This window comes from Chiloscyllium punctatum, chromosome 16 (genome assembly GCF_047496795.1).
Source record: "Chiloscyllium punctatum isolate Juve2018m chromosome 16, sChiPun1.3, whole genome shotgun sequence".
Taxonomy (NCBI): Eukaryota; Metazoa; Chordata; class Chondrichthyes; order Orectolobiformes; family Hemiscylliidae; genus Chiloscyllium; species Chiloscyllium punctatum.
In genome coordinates this window covers 67,537-84,344 of record NC_092754.1, presented here as the reverse complement: position 1 = coordinate 84,344, position 16,808 = coordinate 67,537, and the positions used below count along the sequence as shown (strand labels likewise).

General features: G+C 41.6%; 1 protein-coding gene across 1 annotated transcript in view; it reads left to right on the top strand.

Moving 5' to 3' along the window:
- Window positions 1–16,438, top strand: part of LOC140486883 (ATP-dependent RNA helicase DDX19A-like) — an 89,499-nt gene extending 73,061 nt beyond the window's left edge. Inside the window, exons 10-12 of the mRNA XM_072585919.1 lie at window positions 1,418–1,580; window positions 6,015–6,206; window positions 13,872–16,438. Coding sequence (XP_072442020.1) covers window positions 1,418–1,580; window positions 6,015–6,206; window positions 13,872–13,933 — 417 coding nt within the window. The 3' untranslated portion in view covers window positions 13,934–16,438. The remainder of the gene's footprint in view (window positions 1–1,417; window positions 1,581–6,014; window positions 6,207–13,871) is intronic.
- Window positions 16,439–16,808: the final 370 nt, after the last annotated feature.

Genomic DNA, 16,808 nt, shown 5'->3' with positions numbered 1-16,808 from the left:
TGAGTGGCTTGGTGGTGAGTTGATGGTAGTCCCAAGTATCTGTTGCCCTTGTCCATCTATATGGTAGTGATTGTGGATTTGGAAAGTGCTGTCTAAGGATCTTTGACAAATTTCTGCATTGCTTTGTGTAGACATTGCTGCTACTCAGTTTTAGTGTGAAGTAACTGTTTGGGGATGTGGTGCCAATCAGCGTGCTTTGCTTGGATCGTGTCAATCTTTTTGAGTAATATTGGAGCTGAACTCATCCGGGCAAGTGGGGAGTATTCTGTCACACTGCTGACCTGTAGATGATTGACAAGCTTTGGAGAGTCAGGAGATGAGTTACTACAAGATTTTCAGACCTGCACCTGTAGCCAGTGTACCTCAGGATATTGTTAGTGGGGGATTCAGTGGTGGTAATGTTATTGATTATCAAAGGGCGATGGTTGGATTGTCTGTTATTGGCGATAATCATTGCCTGGCATTTGTGTGGTGTGAATGTTGCTTGCTCAAGCCTGGATTTTGTCCAGGTCTTGTCAATCTGCATATGGACTGCTTCAGTATCTAAGGAGTCTCAAATGATGCTGAACATTGCGCAATCATTGCGAATGTCCCAGCTTCTGACCTTTTATGATGGAAGGGACCTCATTGATGAACCAGCTGAAGATGGTTGGGACTAGAATATAACCCTGAGGAACTCCTGAAACGATTGACATCCAGTAACTAGAAAACAACCATCTTCCTATGTGACAGATATGACTTCTACCTGGGAGAGCTTTCCCACTCAATTCCTATTGACTCAATGCTTCCTTGATGCCTCATATGGTCCCTTGATGCCTCATATGGTCAGATGCAGCCTTGATGTCAAGGGCAATCACTTTTAGCTCCCCTCTGGAATTTGGCAGTTGTGTCCATGTTTGAATCAAGGCTGTAACGATGTTAGGAGAAAGGTGGCCTGGCAGAACCCAAACTGGGTATTACTGAGCAAGTGCTTGATTAAAAGTTTTGTTGATGACTCCTTCCATCACTTTACTGACGATTCAAATAGATTAATGGAGTGATTAATGGCTGGGTTGGATTTGTTTTGTTTTTGTGCACCAGCTGTACCTGGACAATTTTTCACATTGTTGGGTTGATATCAATGTTATACCTGTACTTGAACAGCTTGGCTAGAGGTGATTGCTTCTGGAGCACAAGCCTTCAATACTATTGCTGGAATGTTGTCAGGGCCCATAGCAATTGTACTATCCAGTGGCTCCACTGTTTGTTGATATCAGAGGGAATGAATTAGCTGAAGACTGGGATTTATGATGCTGGGAAGGCTGAGATGTATCATCCACTCAACACTTCTGTCTGAAAAATGTTGCAAATGCTTAAGCTTACATTTAGGTGTTTTCTTGATTTCTGCACAAATTAATTACAATTGTTTTGCCTGCAGACTCGCAAGACTGCTGGTTGGCTGGCAGCTGAATTGTCTAAAGAGGGTCATCAAGTAGCACTGCTAAGTGGAGAGATGATGGTAGAACAACGAGCCGCTGTGATCCAGCGCTTCCGGGATGGCAAAGAGAAAGTACTTGTCACAACTAATGTCTGCGCAAGAGGTAAGTGATTAAACTTTGCTGACACAAAATTTGAGATTGAGATATTAATGTATAGGAAATTTTGGAAAAGAGTTTCTGTTACTTGCAGGTGTCCTCAGACAAAACTTATTTGTCAGACTTGCGTTCAGTTGGGTAGAATTGAGTCTGGGCAACATCTGAAGCAGGTAGCTCTGATCCCTGTGGACCAACTTCTGATCCCAAGGGTCTTTGGATTAGAGGGAGCTTGGACATGCCTTGGGGATTTCCCTTTATTTTTAATTCATTCACTGGATTTTGGTGTCGCTGGTTAGGACAGCATCTATTGCCAATTCGTAATTGCCCAGAGGACAGTTAAGCATTAACCACATTGCTGTGGGTCTGGATTCACATTTCGGCCATACCTGGTAAGGGTGGCAGTTTCCTTTCATAAAGGTCTACAGTGAACCAGATGGGTTTTTCCTGATAATTGACAATGGATTCATGGTCATAGTTAGACTTCTAATTCCCAGAGTTTTTTTTTTATTGAATTCAAATTTCACCACCTGGCAGGAGTCGTGCTGGGTTCCCAGACCGTAAGCTGGATCTTTGTATTAACTGTTCAGTGATAATATCACTAGGCCATTTCCCGTCCTGAAATCAACTTCCACCTCCATTTAGCTATTTTTCCGAAAGCCTGAGAGAGCTGACAGCCCACCTAAACTTGAAGACAGGCCAACTCCTAGATCTGTTGCATTAAAATACTTAAATTACAATCACGCCCCTTGTCTTGACTGACTGACCTTTGCCCTGCTTCCATTTCAACCCAAAAATGAACAGATTGAAATCTGGTTGAGTTAGGGTTCAAATAACAATGATAGCATTGACCTAACCCTACCTAACTTGTTTTTGTCACCCAAAACCCTAATTAAACCACATGATAGATTGTTAATTCCAATGAAAACAAGTAGGGAACATGTCTCAAAGCATGATTGTGGTGTTTGGTTGCACACTTACCTTATGGTTCCATGTCATGTTCCCATGTCATGTTCCAGGAATTTGTTTTTCCCATTACTATTCATCTGAGCCTTAACATTACCAAAGTTTGTGGCAAAAAGTATTAAATTATCAATGCCTATGGCTAAGTGAGCAAAAGAGACATTAAGATTGAGCAATCAAATGGATAGCAAAGTATCCAGGAGCTAGCTTAAGGAACATTCTGATTTTACTTCCTTGGTAACTCTGGGAGAAGCAACAAAGCCATTGCTTTCTGTGCTAGCTTTAAATCTGCTTCAGGAGCAGTAATTCCATCATTCTTCTGAACCACTTGCTCAGGCTCAATTAGATCCTTGGCATCCTGTGAAGTTAGAGCCTAGCTTCAAACATCACACAACTCATATCAAGATATTTTCTCCACCTCCAGTCTCTGCCCTGAAGACTCTTGCTTTTGAAATTCTGGCTCCATTTTACTGGACATGTCTAAGTGCCATCCTACGTAAAAGTTTCCTGGAAGCAGCTGTCCACAACGACTCAGCACTAACTTACACCACATTCTCTCCTTCAATTAGGAGAAAGTGAGGACTGTAGATGCTGGAGATCAGAGCTTAAAAATGTGTTGCTGGAAAAGGACAGCAGGTCAGGCACCTACTTCTTCAACCAAGACTCCCGCCCACCCTCTGACGATGCCTTCTCCTGCCTCCAACACACCCCATCCACCTGGACACCCCGTGCTGGCCTCTAAATTGCCCTCTATCTCTTCATAGTCAACTGCCGCCGCGACATTGACCGCCTCAACCTGTCCACCCCTCTCACCCACTCCAACCTCGCAATGTGCAGCCCTCCACTCCAACCCCAACCTCACCATCAAACCGGCAGACAAGGGAGGTGCGGTGGTAGTTTGGTGCACCGATCCTTATATTGCTGGGGCTAAATGCCAGCTCGCGGACATTTCCTCCTCCTGCCCCCTTGACCATGACCCCACCTCTCACCACCAAACCATCATCTCCCAGAGCATCTATAACCTCATCACCTCAGGGGATCTCCAATCCACCGCCTCCAACCTCATAGTCCCACAACCCCGCACCGCCCGTTTCTACCTCCTGCCAAAAATCCACAAACCTGACTGCCCCGGCCAATCCATTGTCTCAGCCTGCTCCTGCCCCAATGAACTCATTTCTGCATACCTTGACACGGTCCTGTCCCCCTTAGTCCAAGAACTCCCCACCTACGTTCGGGACACTACCAACGCCCTCCACCTCCTCCATGATTTTCACTTCCCTGGCCCCCAATGCCTTATCTTCACCATGGACATCCAGTCCCTGTACACCTCCATCCCCCAAGCCCTCCGCTTCTTCCTTTCCTGCCGAACCAACCAGTACCCTTCCACTGACACCCTCCTTCAACTGACTGAACTGGTCCTCACACTGAACAACTTCTCTTTCCAATCCTCCCACTTCCTCCAAACCAAAGGAGTAGCCATGGGCACGTGCATGGACCCCAGCTATGCCTGCCTCTTCGTAGGTTATGTGGAACAGTCCATCTTCTGCAGCTACACTGGCACTACCCCCCACCTTTTCCTCCACTACATAATGACTGTATCGGCGCTACCTCGTGCTCCCACGAGGAGGTTGAACAGTTCATCCACTTTGCTAACACCTTCCACACCAACCTCAAATTTACCTAGACCGTGTCAGACTCCTCCCTCCCCTTCTAAGACCCCTCCATTTCTATCTTGGATGATTGACTCAACACGGACGTTTACTATAAATCGACTGACTCCCACAGCTACCTAGATTACACCTCCTCCCACCCTGCCCCCTGTAAAAACGCCATCCCATATTCCCAATTCCTTCGCCTTCGCCGCATCTGCTCCCAGGAGGACCAATTCCATTACCGAACAACCCAGATGGCCTCCTTCAAAGACCGCAATTTCCCCTCAGACCTAGTTGACGATGCTCTCCATCGCATCTCCTCCACTTCCCGCTCCTCCAATCGCCACCAGGACAGAACCCCACTGGTCCTCGCCTACCACCCCACCAACATCCAGATACATCGGATCATCCTTCGTCATTTCCGCCACCTCCAAACAGACCCCACCACCATTTCCCTCCCCTCCCCTATCAGCATTCTGGAAAGACCACTCCCTCCGCGACTCCCTCGTCAGATCCACATCCCCCACCAACCCAACCTCCACTCCCTGCACCTTCCCCTGCAACCTCAAGAAATGCAAACCTTGCGCCCACACCTCCCCCCTTACTTCCCTCCAAGGCCCCAAGGGATCCTTCCATATCAGTCAGAAATTCACCTGCACCTCCACACATCATTTACTGCATCCGCTGCACCCAATGTGGCCTCCTGTACATTGGGGAGACAGGCTGCCTACTTGCGGAACATTTCAGAGAACACCTCTGGGACACCCGCACCAACCAACCCAACCGCCCTGTGGCTGAACACTTTAACTCCTCCTCCCACTCCGCCAAGGACATGCAAGTCCTTGGCCTCCTCCATCGCCAGACCATGGCAACACGACGCCTGGAGGATGAGCGCCTCATCTTCCGCCTAGGAACCCTCCAACCACAAGGGATGAATGCAGATTTCTCCAGCTTTCTCATTTCCCCTCCCCCCACCTTATCTCAGTCCCAACCGTCAGACTCAGCACCACCTTCTTGACCTGCAATCATCTTCCCGACTTCTCTGCCCCAACCCTCTCTCCAGCCTATCACCCTCACCTTAACCTCCTTCCACCAATCCTATTCCCAACTCCCCTTCCCCCCCCCCCTACCTTTTATCTTAGCCTGCTTGGCACACCCTCCTCATTCCTGAAGAAGGGCTTATGCCCGAAACGTCGATTCTCCTTCTCCTTGGATGCTGCCTGACCACCTGCACTTTTCCAGCAACACATTTTTAAGCTCTGATCTCCTTCAATGCCTATTTCTATTTTATATCCCCTTCAGTAATGTGTCCTTTGACTCCAGTCCTGAAAATCATGCTGCTCCATGTCTCTTTATTTGTTGTTTTTCAAAAAAATCTTAAGACCAATTATTTCATGACCATGTTGTTAAATCACTCCTTCATAATTTCTTGAGACTTTAGTGTCCATTTCTTTAACTTTTGCCAAGGACCTTAGAATTTTATTTCAAATGTGAAGGTGTTGTATGGAAGCTGGTGAAGATGAGTTCTTGTTTATTGTTCTTTTCCCATGTGCAATCAATTCAGTAATTTGATATCAAGACTGACTTGAGGAAAAAAATAGCCATAGTAAGGCAAAGATATGGAAAATTGCCAGCATCTAAAAGAGAATTTAGAGAGGAAATACATGTTTTCAGCCTTGTATATTTTGATATGTTGATCTAAAAAGCTGTTGTGTGGGTAAATACTTGACAGTATATGTATGAATTGGTTTTTCCCCTACCGCTTAACATTTTATTACATTACATTACCTCTGGCTGTTTGGTGAAACTTTGATTAATTTCAAACCAGGAATTGATGTTGAGCAGGTCTCCGTCGTCATAAACTTTGACCTTCCAGTGGATAAAGATGGTAATCCAGACTGCGAGACATACCTTCACAGAATTGGACGAACAGGTCGTTTTGGCAAACGTGGCTTGGCTATTAACATGGTGGACAGTAAATACAGCATGAATATCCTCAACCGAATCCAAGATCATTTCAGTACGTCATTTAGTCCTTTAATTTGTGGGATTTCTATCATTAAAGTACTGTTGAGACTGATTTTGGCAGGGTGGAAAATTTGCATTTAGTGGAAAATTATCTAATTGAACTGAAAAATTCCAATTTAACCATGTAGATTAACTTAGAATTGTTCTAACTGTTCAGTTTAAATTCTGCATCTGTATCATAAAATATGTGCTTAAACTATTAGACCTTTCAGCTATGCATTATATTATATAATATAGAGGGAACAGTATTCATTCAAACTTGCTATGTTACTGATCAACCAAAATGTCTTCTGAATGTTTTTGATTTTCAAGGAGTCAACTTGTGTGCAAATTACAGCTGCTTGGAGTTTTGTAATATGTACCCATTATATCTGAGGTAAATGATAGAATTTTAAAGTGCAAAAGGAAACCATTTGACATTGTGTTTTACTGGCTCCCTAAAGAGCTCCCCCACTTTAGTCTCATTTTCCAGCCCTACCTCTACAGCTTCCCTTTTCAATATATATAATCCAGTTCTCGTTTGAATCTGCCTCCACCTTCCTCCCAGACAGCCCATTCTAAATTCTAACAACTAAGTAAAGGGGTTTCTCCTCCTCTCACTCCTAGTTCTCTTGCTGACCATCCTGAAATTGTGATGCCTAGTTACTGACATACTAGTGAAAATAGAATATCCTTCTTTTCCCTGTTTTTGTTTTTTAAAAAATCATAACTTTGAACATCTTAATAAAGTCATTTCTTAATCTTTTCTGCTCCAAGGCAAATAAGCCCAATTTCTTTAATCTTGTTGGTAAGATTCCTCATTCCTAGTATCATTCTAGTAAATCTCCTTTGCATTCTCGCCAGTGTTTTAACATCCATCCTTAAATAAGATGCCCAGAATTGAACACACTGCAATTCCTGAAGAAGGGCTGATGCCCGAAACATCGATTCTCCTGTTCCTTGGATGCTGCCTGACCTGCGCTTTTCCAGCAACACATTTTCAGTTCTGTACTGCAATCCCTACTTGTAAACTTCAGGATCCTGTAAGCCACCTGAACTGTTTCAACTTGCCTGGCCACCTTCAGAGAATTTTGCATGTGAACCTAGAGGTCACTGTGCTCCTTTACTCCCCTCAATACTACTATTTAAATGTCTATTATTTTGTTTTCCTTCTACAAAAATGCATTACTTCATATTTCTCTGCACCAAAATTTGTCTGCCTTTCTGGCCAGCTTGTCAGTGTCCCTATGAAGTTTCTCAACATCCTCGTCACAATTCACTACTCTCCCCAACTGCATATTTATAGATTTTTGTCCTAATAAGCAATTTGAAGATTGGTGTTATAAATCAGGAAAGATGAGGCCCAACACCGATCCCTGGGGATCACAGCTTTCAACTCATCTCTGATCTGAAAAATACCCATCTATACATACCCCTCTGTTTACATAGTAGATGTTATCTATATGTCACATCACATTTCTATATATAAAATCTAACAGAAACATTTGAGAGTTACTATCGCAATTTGAAAAAGTCAAGTCAATTATTGGCAATACTTGGAGAAAATTCCTCTAACTTGAGTTAGTTTTCTAATTAAATGTACACTAATGTTATAACAGCAGTAACCACTAAAACTGGACAGTAATGTATGTAGATGATTACTTGAAAATATACATTTTCATCTTGAATTCCAACATCCAGCCAGAATAATTAAACTCTTGATGAATTTGAGATTTCACTTGCTTAATTATGTCCTCGTGGCTTTGAAGCATTAGAGTTCCAACTTAGGATCAGTCACTTATAAAACATTATCCTACTCACTCAACTCCTGAGTTCATATTCATAATAAACCATAAACTAGAACTGCATTTGTATGTTCAAATCCAAAAACAAACATCTGAAAACTGCCGATCAGTGCTCAAAATACGAGGTGGCCAATGACTGGAATACTTTTAGCATTCCAAACATTTGAGCTAATATCTGAATTTGTTATCCCACCAGAACGTTTACATTAAATAATATGTAATATGTAATATTTTCTAAATAAAATACTGTGCATGAAGTTTTGACATTATCATGCCTTAGTTGGAGTGAACTATTTGTGACTTTCATGTGGGAGTGCTCATACTAACATTGCTGATCTAGACCCAATACATTGTTCCAGTAAAGGTCCAATGAAAGCCAGAAGAACATATTTGTTTTCTGCTTGAGCACTTTGTAGCTTTCAAGACTCAACATTTGAGTTCCAGAAGCATTGGTAAGGCCTGTTCTGAAATATTGAGAGTGTTCTTGTTGCCCTGTTTGGAACATAAACTAGATAGAATATTACAGGCCCTTCAGCCCTCGATGTTGCGCCAAACTGTGAAACCAATCTGAGGCCCATCCAACCTAAACTATTCCATTTTTATCCATATGTTTATCCAAAGACCATTTAAATGCCCTTTAAAGTTGGCATGTTTACTACTGTTGCAAGTAGGGCATTCCACACCTCTACTTCTGAGGAAAGAAACTACCTCTGTCATCTGTCCTCTATCTCTCACCTCTCAATTTAAAGCTATGTCCGCTCATGCTAGACATCACCATCTGAGGAAAAAGGTTCTCACTGTCCATCCTACCCAACCCTCGAATTACCTTCTCTCTAATGAAAACAGCCTGAAATCCCTCAGCCTTTCCTCATAAGACTACCTACATATCAGGCAACATTCTAGTAAATCTCCTGTGAACCCTTTCCAGAGCTTTCAAATCCTTCCTATAATGTGGTGACCAGAACTGCACACAATACCCCAAGTGCGTCCGCACCAGAGTTTTGTACAACTGCAGCATGACCTCATGGCTCTGAAACTCAATCCCTCTACCAATAAAGCCAATACGCCATATGCTTTCTTAACCAGATCAACCTGGGTGGCAACTTTCAGGCATCTATGCACATAAAACCAGGATCTCTCTGCTCACGTACACTATCAAAAAATCTTACTATTAGCCCAGTACAGTGTATCTGCAGAGCTGGGCTGAGAGGTGTAACCTGCAACATCCTTTGGCACTGTCCACAACTCCTCCAACCTTAGTGTCATCTGCAAATTTACTAACCCATCCTTCTACACCACATCCAGATCATTTTATAAAAATGGCGAACAGCAGTGGCCCCAAATCGGGTCCTTGCCGTACATCACTAGTAGCTGAACTCCAGGATGAACATCTCTGATCAACCACCACACTCTGTCTTTCGGCTAGCCAATTTCTGATCCAAACCACTAAGTCTCCCTCAATTCCATGCCTCCATATCTTGTGCAATAGCCACCATGGGGAACCTTATCAAATGCCTTACTGAAATCCATATACACTTCACCTCTGGTTCAGGTATAGACCATCCTGTTTGTAGAAGTCCACTAGAATCATCCCCAATTATCCAGGTGTCTGAATCCCTCCCTCCCTCCCCCACATCCCTCCCCCCTCCCCTCCCCCCCCCCCCCCCCCTCCCCCACACCCCCCCCCCCCCCCCCCCCCCCCCCCCCCCCCCCCCCCCCCCCCCCCCCCCCCCACACCCCCCCCCACACACACACACACACACACACACACACTATTCCTTGCTTCATGAGCACATGACATGGGTAACAAACCAGAGATGATAACTTTGTTGTAGGGAGGGTATTATTAAGTTGGAGAGGGTTCAGAAAAGGTTAACGAGGATGTTACCAGGAATGGAGGGTTTGAGTTATAAAATTAGGCTGGGATTTTTCATTGGAGCGTAGGAGGTTGGTGGGTGACTTTACAGAATTTATAAATCAAAAGAGGCCTAGTTAAGGTGAGCAGCAAAGGTTTTTTTTTCCTAAGGCAGGGGAGTTTAAAACTTGGGACCATATTTTTAAGGTGAGAGGAACAAGATTTCAAAACGATATGAGGGGCAACTTTTTTTAACATTGTATGAATAAACTTCTGGAGGAAGTAGTGGATGCAGGTACAGTTACAACATTTAAAAGATATTTGCATATGTACATGAAAAGGAAAGATTTCATGGGATATGGGCCAAATTCAGACAGATTAGTTTAGTTTGGGACGGTGGTCTATGTAGACTAGTCTGACCGAAGGCTGTATGACTGCTTAGCTCTATAATTTAAAACCATGTTGTCCTCCATTTCATTTAGTCACTCTCTCACTCCCTCTCTTCTCCCACTCCACCCTCCTGATCCTGTCCTCATCCTCTGACAGGCTGTTACTTGACTAGTCTGAGACAAAAGAACTGCAGATACTGGAATCCAAAATAGGCAGGAGGCTGGAAGAACACAGCGAGCCAGGCAGCATCAGGAGGTACACAAGTCAATGTTTTGGCTGTAACCTTTCTTCAGGACTAGGGGTGGGGGAGTGGAGATAGGGAGGCAGGGAAGTGGCCATCCTTTGTTCCACGGTGAAGCCACTTCAATCTCCCCGCTCCCCCCCCTCCCCGAAAACACAATAAACAAATAGTCCCCTTTGTCCTCACCTACCACCCACCCATCTCTGCATCCAACATGTCATCTTTAAACACTTATACCAACTCAAACCAGACCCCACCACCAAGAATCTTCCCCCTCCCCACCCCTCTCTGCCTTCTGTAAGGATTGTTCCCTCTGATAGTCCTTGGTTTGTACCACTCTCTCTATCGAACCCCCAGTACCTTCCCCTGCAACTGAAAAAAAAATGCAATTTCTGCCAGTGCACCTCCCCACTCACCTCCATCCAGGGCCCCAAAGAGTCCTTCCAGGTGAGACAGAGGTTCACTTGCCTCTCTTCCAACCTAGTTCACTGCATAAGGTGCTCCTGGTTTGATCTTCTTTCCATCAGGGAATGCGAATGTAAGCTTTATTAAAAACATTTTAATTTCCCTTCCCGTTGTCCCTTTTCCAATGTAACCATCCTTGACTGCCTCCATTGCCGAAATGAACCAAACTGCAAATTGGAGGAACAATACATCATCTTCTGCCTGGGCACTCTACATCCCAGAGTTCACAAATTTCAAATAACTTCCCTTCCCATTCCCTGATTCCCCTCCCTGTCCCTTCCACTCCTTCCTGCCACCAACCGGATTCGTTCCTTCCATTGACTAACCAGGTGGTATCCTCTACCTGTCCTCACCTATCCCCACTTCACCAACCTGCCCTCACCTCCCCCTTTGTCTGCAGCTCCCCCTATACCCATCCCCCGTCATGAAGAAGGCTTACATCTGAAACATCGACTTCTGTACCTCTTGATCTGCCTGGCTTGCTGTGTTCTTCCAGCCTAATGCCTGTCTATTTTGACTAGTCTTATGAGACAGCTCTCCCACTTTTGGCACTAGCTGCCCTAAGATGTTAGGAGGATCACCCTACTGAGATTGTATTATAGACCCCCTAATAGTCAGTGGGAAATTGAGAAACAAGTTTGTAAGGAGATCCCAGTTAAGGGATAATAGAGTGGTAATGGTATGAGATTTTAACTTTCCAAATGTAGACTGGGACTGCCATACTGTTCAGGGTTTAGATGGAGAGTAATTTGTTAAATATTTACAAGAAAAGTTTGACTCACTATGTGGATGTGCCTACTAGAGAAGGTGCAAATCCTGACCTACTCTTGGGAAATAAGGCAGGGCAGGTGACTGAGGTGTCAGTGGGGGAATACTTTGGGGCCAGTGACCATAATTCTATTAGTTTTAAAATAGTGATGGAAAAGGATAGGTTTACAAAATTGTGAGGGACATGATTGGATAAATAGACAAATCTTTTCCCTAGGGTGGGGAGTCCAGAACGAGAGGGCATAGGTTTAGGGTGAAAGGGGAAAGATATAAAAGAGACCTAAGGAGCAACTTTTTCACGCAGAGGATGGTACGTGTATGGAATGAACTGCCAGAGGAAGTAGTGGAGGCTAGTACAATTGCAACATTTAAGAGGCATTTGGAATGGGTATATGAATAGGAAGGGTTTGGGAGGATATGGACCAGGTGCTGGCAGGTGGGACTAGATTGGGTTGGAACATCTGGTCGGAAGGACTAGTTGGACCGAAGGGTCTGTTTCCGTGCTGTACATCTCTATGGCTCTATGACTGTATCTAAAAGTTGAAATTCTAAGTTGGAGGAAAGCCAATTTTTATGGTATTCAGCAAGAACTTTCAAAAGCTGATTTGGGGGCAGATATTCACAGGTAAAGGGTGGCTGGAAATTAGGAAGTCTTCACAAATGATATAATGAGATCAAGAGATATCCTGTTTGGGTGAAAGGAAGGCTGATAGGTGCAGGGAATGCTGATTGACTAAAGAAATTGAGGGCTTGGTTAAGACAAAGAAGCAAGTATATGTCAGGTATAGACAGGAGAGATCGAGTGAATCCTATCGGAAGGATGTTGTGAAACTTGAAAGGGTTCCGAAAAGATTTACAAGGATGTTGCCAGCATTCCAGGATTTGAGCTATAGGGAGAGGCTGAATAGATTGTGCTGTTTTCCCTCGATTGTCAGAGATTATGGGGTGACCTGAGAGAGGTTTATAAAATTGAGGGGCATGGATAGGATAAATAGACAGTCCTTTTCCTGGGTTGGGTGAGTCAAGAACTGGAGGGCATAGGTTTAGGGTGAGAGGGGAAAGATAGAAAAGAGATCTACGGTGTAACTTGTTCACGCAGAGGCTTGTGTGTGTAAGGAATGAGCTACCAGAGGAAGTGATGGAGGCTAGTACAATTGCAACATTTAAAAGTCATCTGGTTGGGTATATGAATAGGAAGGCAACTAAGTGGCTTGCTGGATCACTTCGAGAGCAGTGTGGATTCAGCAACATTGGTTTAGTTCTGGAGTGAAATGTAAGCGAGACTAGATGAGATGAGGAGAAGAGATATACTTCCCTAAAGGATATGAGTATTTACATTCCTTCAACTTAATAAAGCTTTCTCACAGTCTTTTAGTTTAAATGCACAACCCCTTATAACAATAAGCAGTGAAATTCATAGTTCCACTTCAAACAGTATGTAATAACTTGTCATTATGAATCAAACAATGAAGTTAACACCCAACTGTGATCATGGATGGTGATGGAAACAGTCATGCAGTATCCGTCCAGTTTATGTCATCAGAGATGAAAAATAAAGGTTTTTTTTTCCAAACATGTCAGATTTTCTAAATGCCTCAATGGATCCTTTTGACAGTTTCAACAATTCCAGTGAACTAAAAGTTGGAGTTTATGCACTTTGATTGTTCATGCCTACTTTTAACAATTCAAGCAGTCATCTTACCTCTTCTCTTCAGCACTAACCTCCCCCACCTCAGATTGGGAAGCCTGGTTGGCTCAGACAAGTTGGACCAAAGGGTCTGTTTCTTTGCTATCGGAATCTATTTGAAAAACACCTGAGTAGGTAAATGTAAATGGAGGGTCTTGTGGTGCAGTGATTGTGTCCCTACCTTTGGATAGGTAGATTAAGATTCAAATTCCTCCTGTCCCTGAACAATATGATCACAGATCTGAACAGGTTGATTAAAGGATTGTAGATTTGGAAGTATTTTTTTCATAAAAGGCAGCTAAACATTGCTTGATAAGCTAGTGGATGGATATCACACATGCTTGTCCCAATTATACTGAGAAAATTCCATTTTCAATATTTGGCTTGTGATTTCAGCATTTATACTTCAGTGTTGACAGAAGATGCTTCGCAAGAATTTACTTCTAACTAATATGTTTTTGTTTCAGACAAGAGAATTGAAAAGCTTGATACAGATGACCTTGATGAGATTGAAAGGATTGCTAACTGAAGTGCAACAGGCTGAACTAGTTTAAACCCTTCTCAACCCTGTGACAACGTGCACTGCCCAGCTGCAATTGGACTTTTGGACTTGGAATCCATTGGGTTATTCTGCAGCCAATTTTAAGAATAGACTGACAGAATCAAATTATGTTGAATTTACCTCATTTAAAACTTTGCAGTTGGACTGTAAAATTTTATACTTTTCCTTCAAGTGAATAAAACATGCCAGGAAAATGTTTACATTTGAAATGTTCAACATGCTTTATAAAGTTTCTCTTAGTGAACCTTAAAAACAAAAAATAGAAATAAAATTTGAATTGCCAAACTGAAAAAGTAGGAGTTGTAACAATGTTAAGGAAAAATGGCCTCTTCCAATAGGTGGACTGCATTTTAATGGGTTACAAGCATAAGTATAAAAATGGATGCTTAAATTAATTGAAAAAATTGGTCTTGCGCAAAAATGCCACGACACTCTAACACTTCATGATTATCCTTCATTATTTTGCATATGAATTAGAGAATGTATTGGGTTTTTACTGTCACTTCAGCTGTGACGAATTGTTAATTTAGCTTTATTTCAGATGTGATTTACTCATGACTAGCTTTCTCCTAGATCAGTGAAATTATTTTTGATTTAGTTATTAAGCCCATACCTTTTATTCAAAAGTATCTTCAGTTATACTCAGCCTAAAGTTACTGCAGACTGAAAATAAACACTCTTGTCATAGTGCCACATCAAAACTTGCAGAACTTCTTGATAATAACTTGCTTTATTGTTAGGGATTCAAAAAATAAATAATGGCAAACATTTAAAAATTCCCAGTACCTTAAATAAGAAAAGTAATTTTTTAACTATAGTTCCTTTAATATTGAAATGCTTATAAGGAAATTTAAGTTCTTGATATGAATTGCAAATCTGGTTTGATTTTTAATTAATGTTTGAAAGTTTGGGGAAGAGTAGCATTGCTGGGCTGAAATAATTTATGTTGAACAGTGAAACTTTGGACACAAATCAAACTAAAAATGCTTTTCAAATAAGTAATATTACATTAGCATGTAAAGTGCTTTGCTCAATTTAAGAGCTAACAGGTGATTTGTTTTTGAGATTGCTGCACTGAATGAACCTATTCTATATAATGAGCTCTGAATGTCATCTTATGTAAGTTATAGCTGCACAAATAATCTGTACCTTTGTCAGCCTTTAGATTTGTATCCATTTTATGCTGAAAATGCTTGTGTGCGCTGCAATGAGTATAAACCAGAAATTATTCACTGAATTTTAGAATTGGGATAGCTTTGTAGACATAAGTACCCTTCCGTTAAACATGAGCCTTTTATATTGAGTGCTTATGTTTGAATTGACTTGTGAAAGTATCTTTGCCATACAATATTCTACTGTACAAGGAAGGTGGCTAGAAAAACCAATGAATTTGAGGTTTGACGTAACAATCTAGTCAGACTTCTGCAGTATGTGAACATCAATTAACCAGTGTATTGTTTATCACTGATACAAGGTCCACATTTATTGAATGGTTAACATTCCTATCAATTAAATTTCTACATAGGCCAACTATTTTTAAACCATTTCACAAAAAAGGTATTCCTTAAATATGAGTTTGGAAGTCCACATTTTTTATATTTCTGTTGGAAAGCAGAGATTGGATCACTACTTCTGCTTGTGAATCAAGTCCCTGCTTGAACCTTTATTCTTTTTGTCTTGGATATGTTCAACAGTTACTTTGAGGTAACTGTCATTGCAGTATACCAGCTTTACTGGCACATTCTTTTTTTAAAAAAAATAGTGTTAAAGAGACAAGTAATTTGAAGAGCATAGCAATTTTATTTAAAAAGGGAATTCCTGGTTTGGCAAAAGATTATTTGCAATTTATGGCCAGCTGTTGAAAATCTTACTGTTTATATTTCTCAAGTAATGTCTTCAATTGGTGACTGTTGCAACTTTACATACTGAAAACTGGTTAAAGATCACACCCCACATTGGAAGTGTTTAAAAATTTGGGGTAAAGAACTAAAAATACAGTCTGAGAAAATAAAATACTTATTCTTATGCAATATATTGGCTGTATAATTCTGTTCAAATACAGGAACAAATTAAACTTTTACCAAGTAAAAATTGAAACTAATTTGAGATTGTACCTAAAGTTTTAGGAAAATTTGACAAAATGCCCTCTCTTCAAATATTTGTATATGAACTTTACCTTGAAATGACTGTGCAGCTTAAATTACTGTATTGAATTTTGTACGATAGGGTGTATGCATTTGTACGCAATGCATTTTTATTTGGTTGTGAGCTAGATTGTAATTGGAAATATTGAAACTGCAGAAATGAATGAGTGCTTTGAGTGTCATAATGAATTTGAGATTGAAATGCCTCTAATTTTACAAACTATAAAAGATCTTTGGAAGCCCTTACAACAAAGGAAACTAATTTTGCTGATTGGTTTCCATATTACTCTTATGTACTATTTGGAATAAAGAGTAAGTACGTCACCTATTTTGAAATTTTAACTTATTCGTTTGGTAGAACAGAGCTTGAGTATTGTTTTCAAAAGGCTTTGAAGGTTTGCATCTTTCGCTTTTCAGGGTAATTTGCAGTACGAGTGTAAAGGGAAAGCAGCATGTTTTATGAAAAATGTGCTCATTGGTCAACAAGTGAACTCTGATAGTAGTGTTGCCATGGAGAATGAAGCAGTTAAAGTGGTGATTGACAGTGAATTGTCAAGCTTTTTTAAAATAGTCAAACTGCCTGGTTTAATATGTCACTCCACTGTTGTGAGAAACCATCCAGAGAATGACTCACCTATTAGTTTGTTGAAACAGGTGTAGTATATGCTTGCATGTTTTTTGTACTAAAGAATGATGGA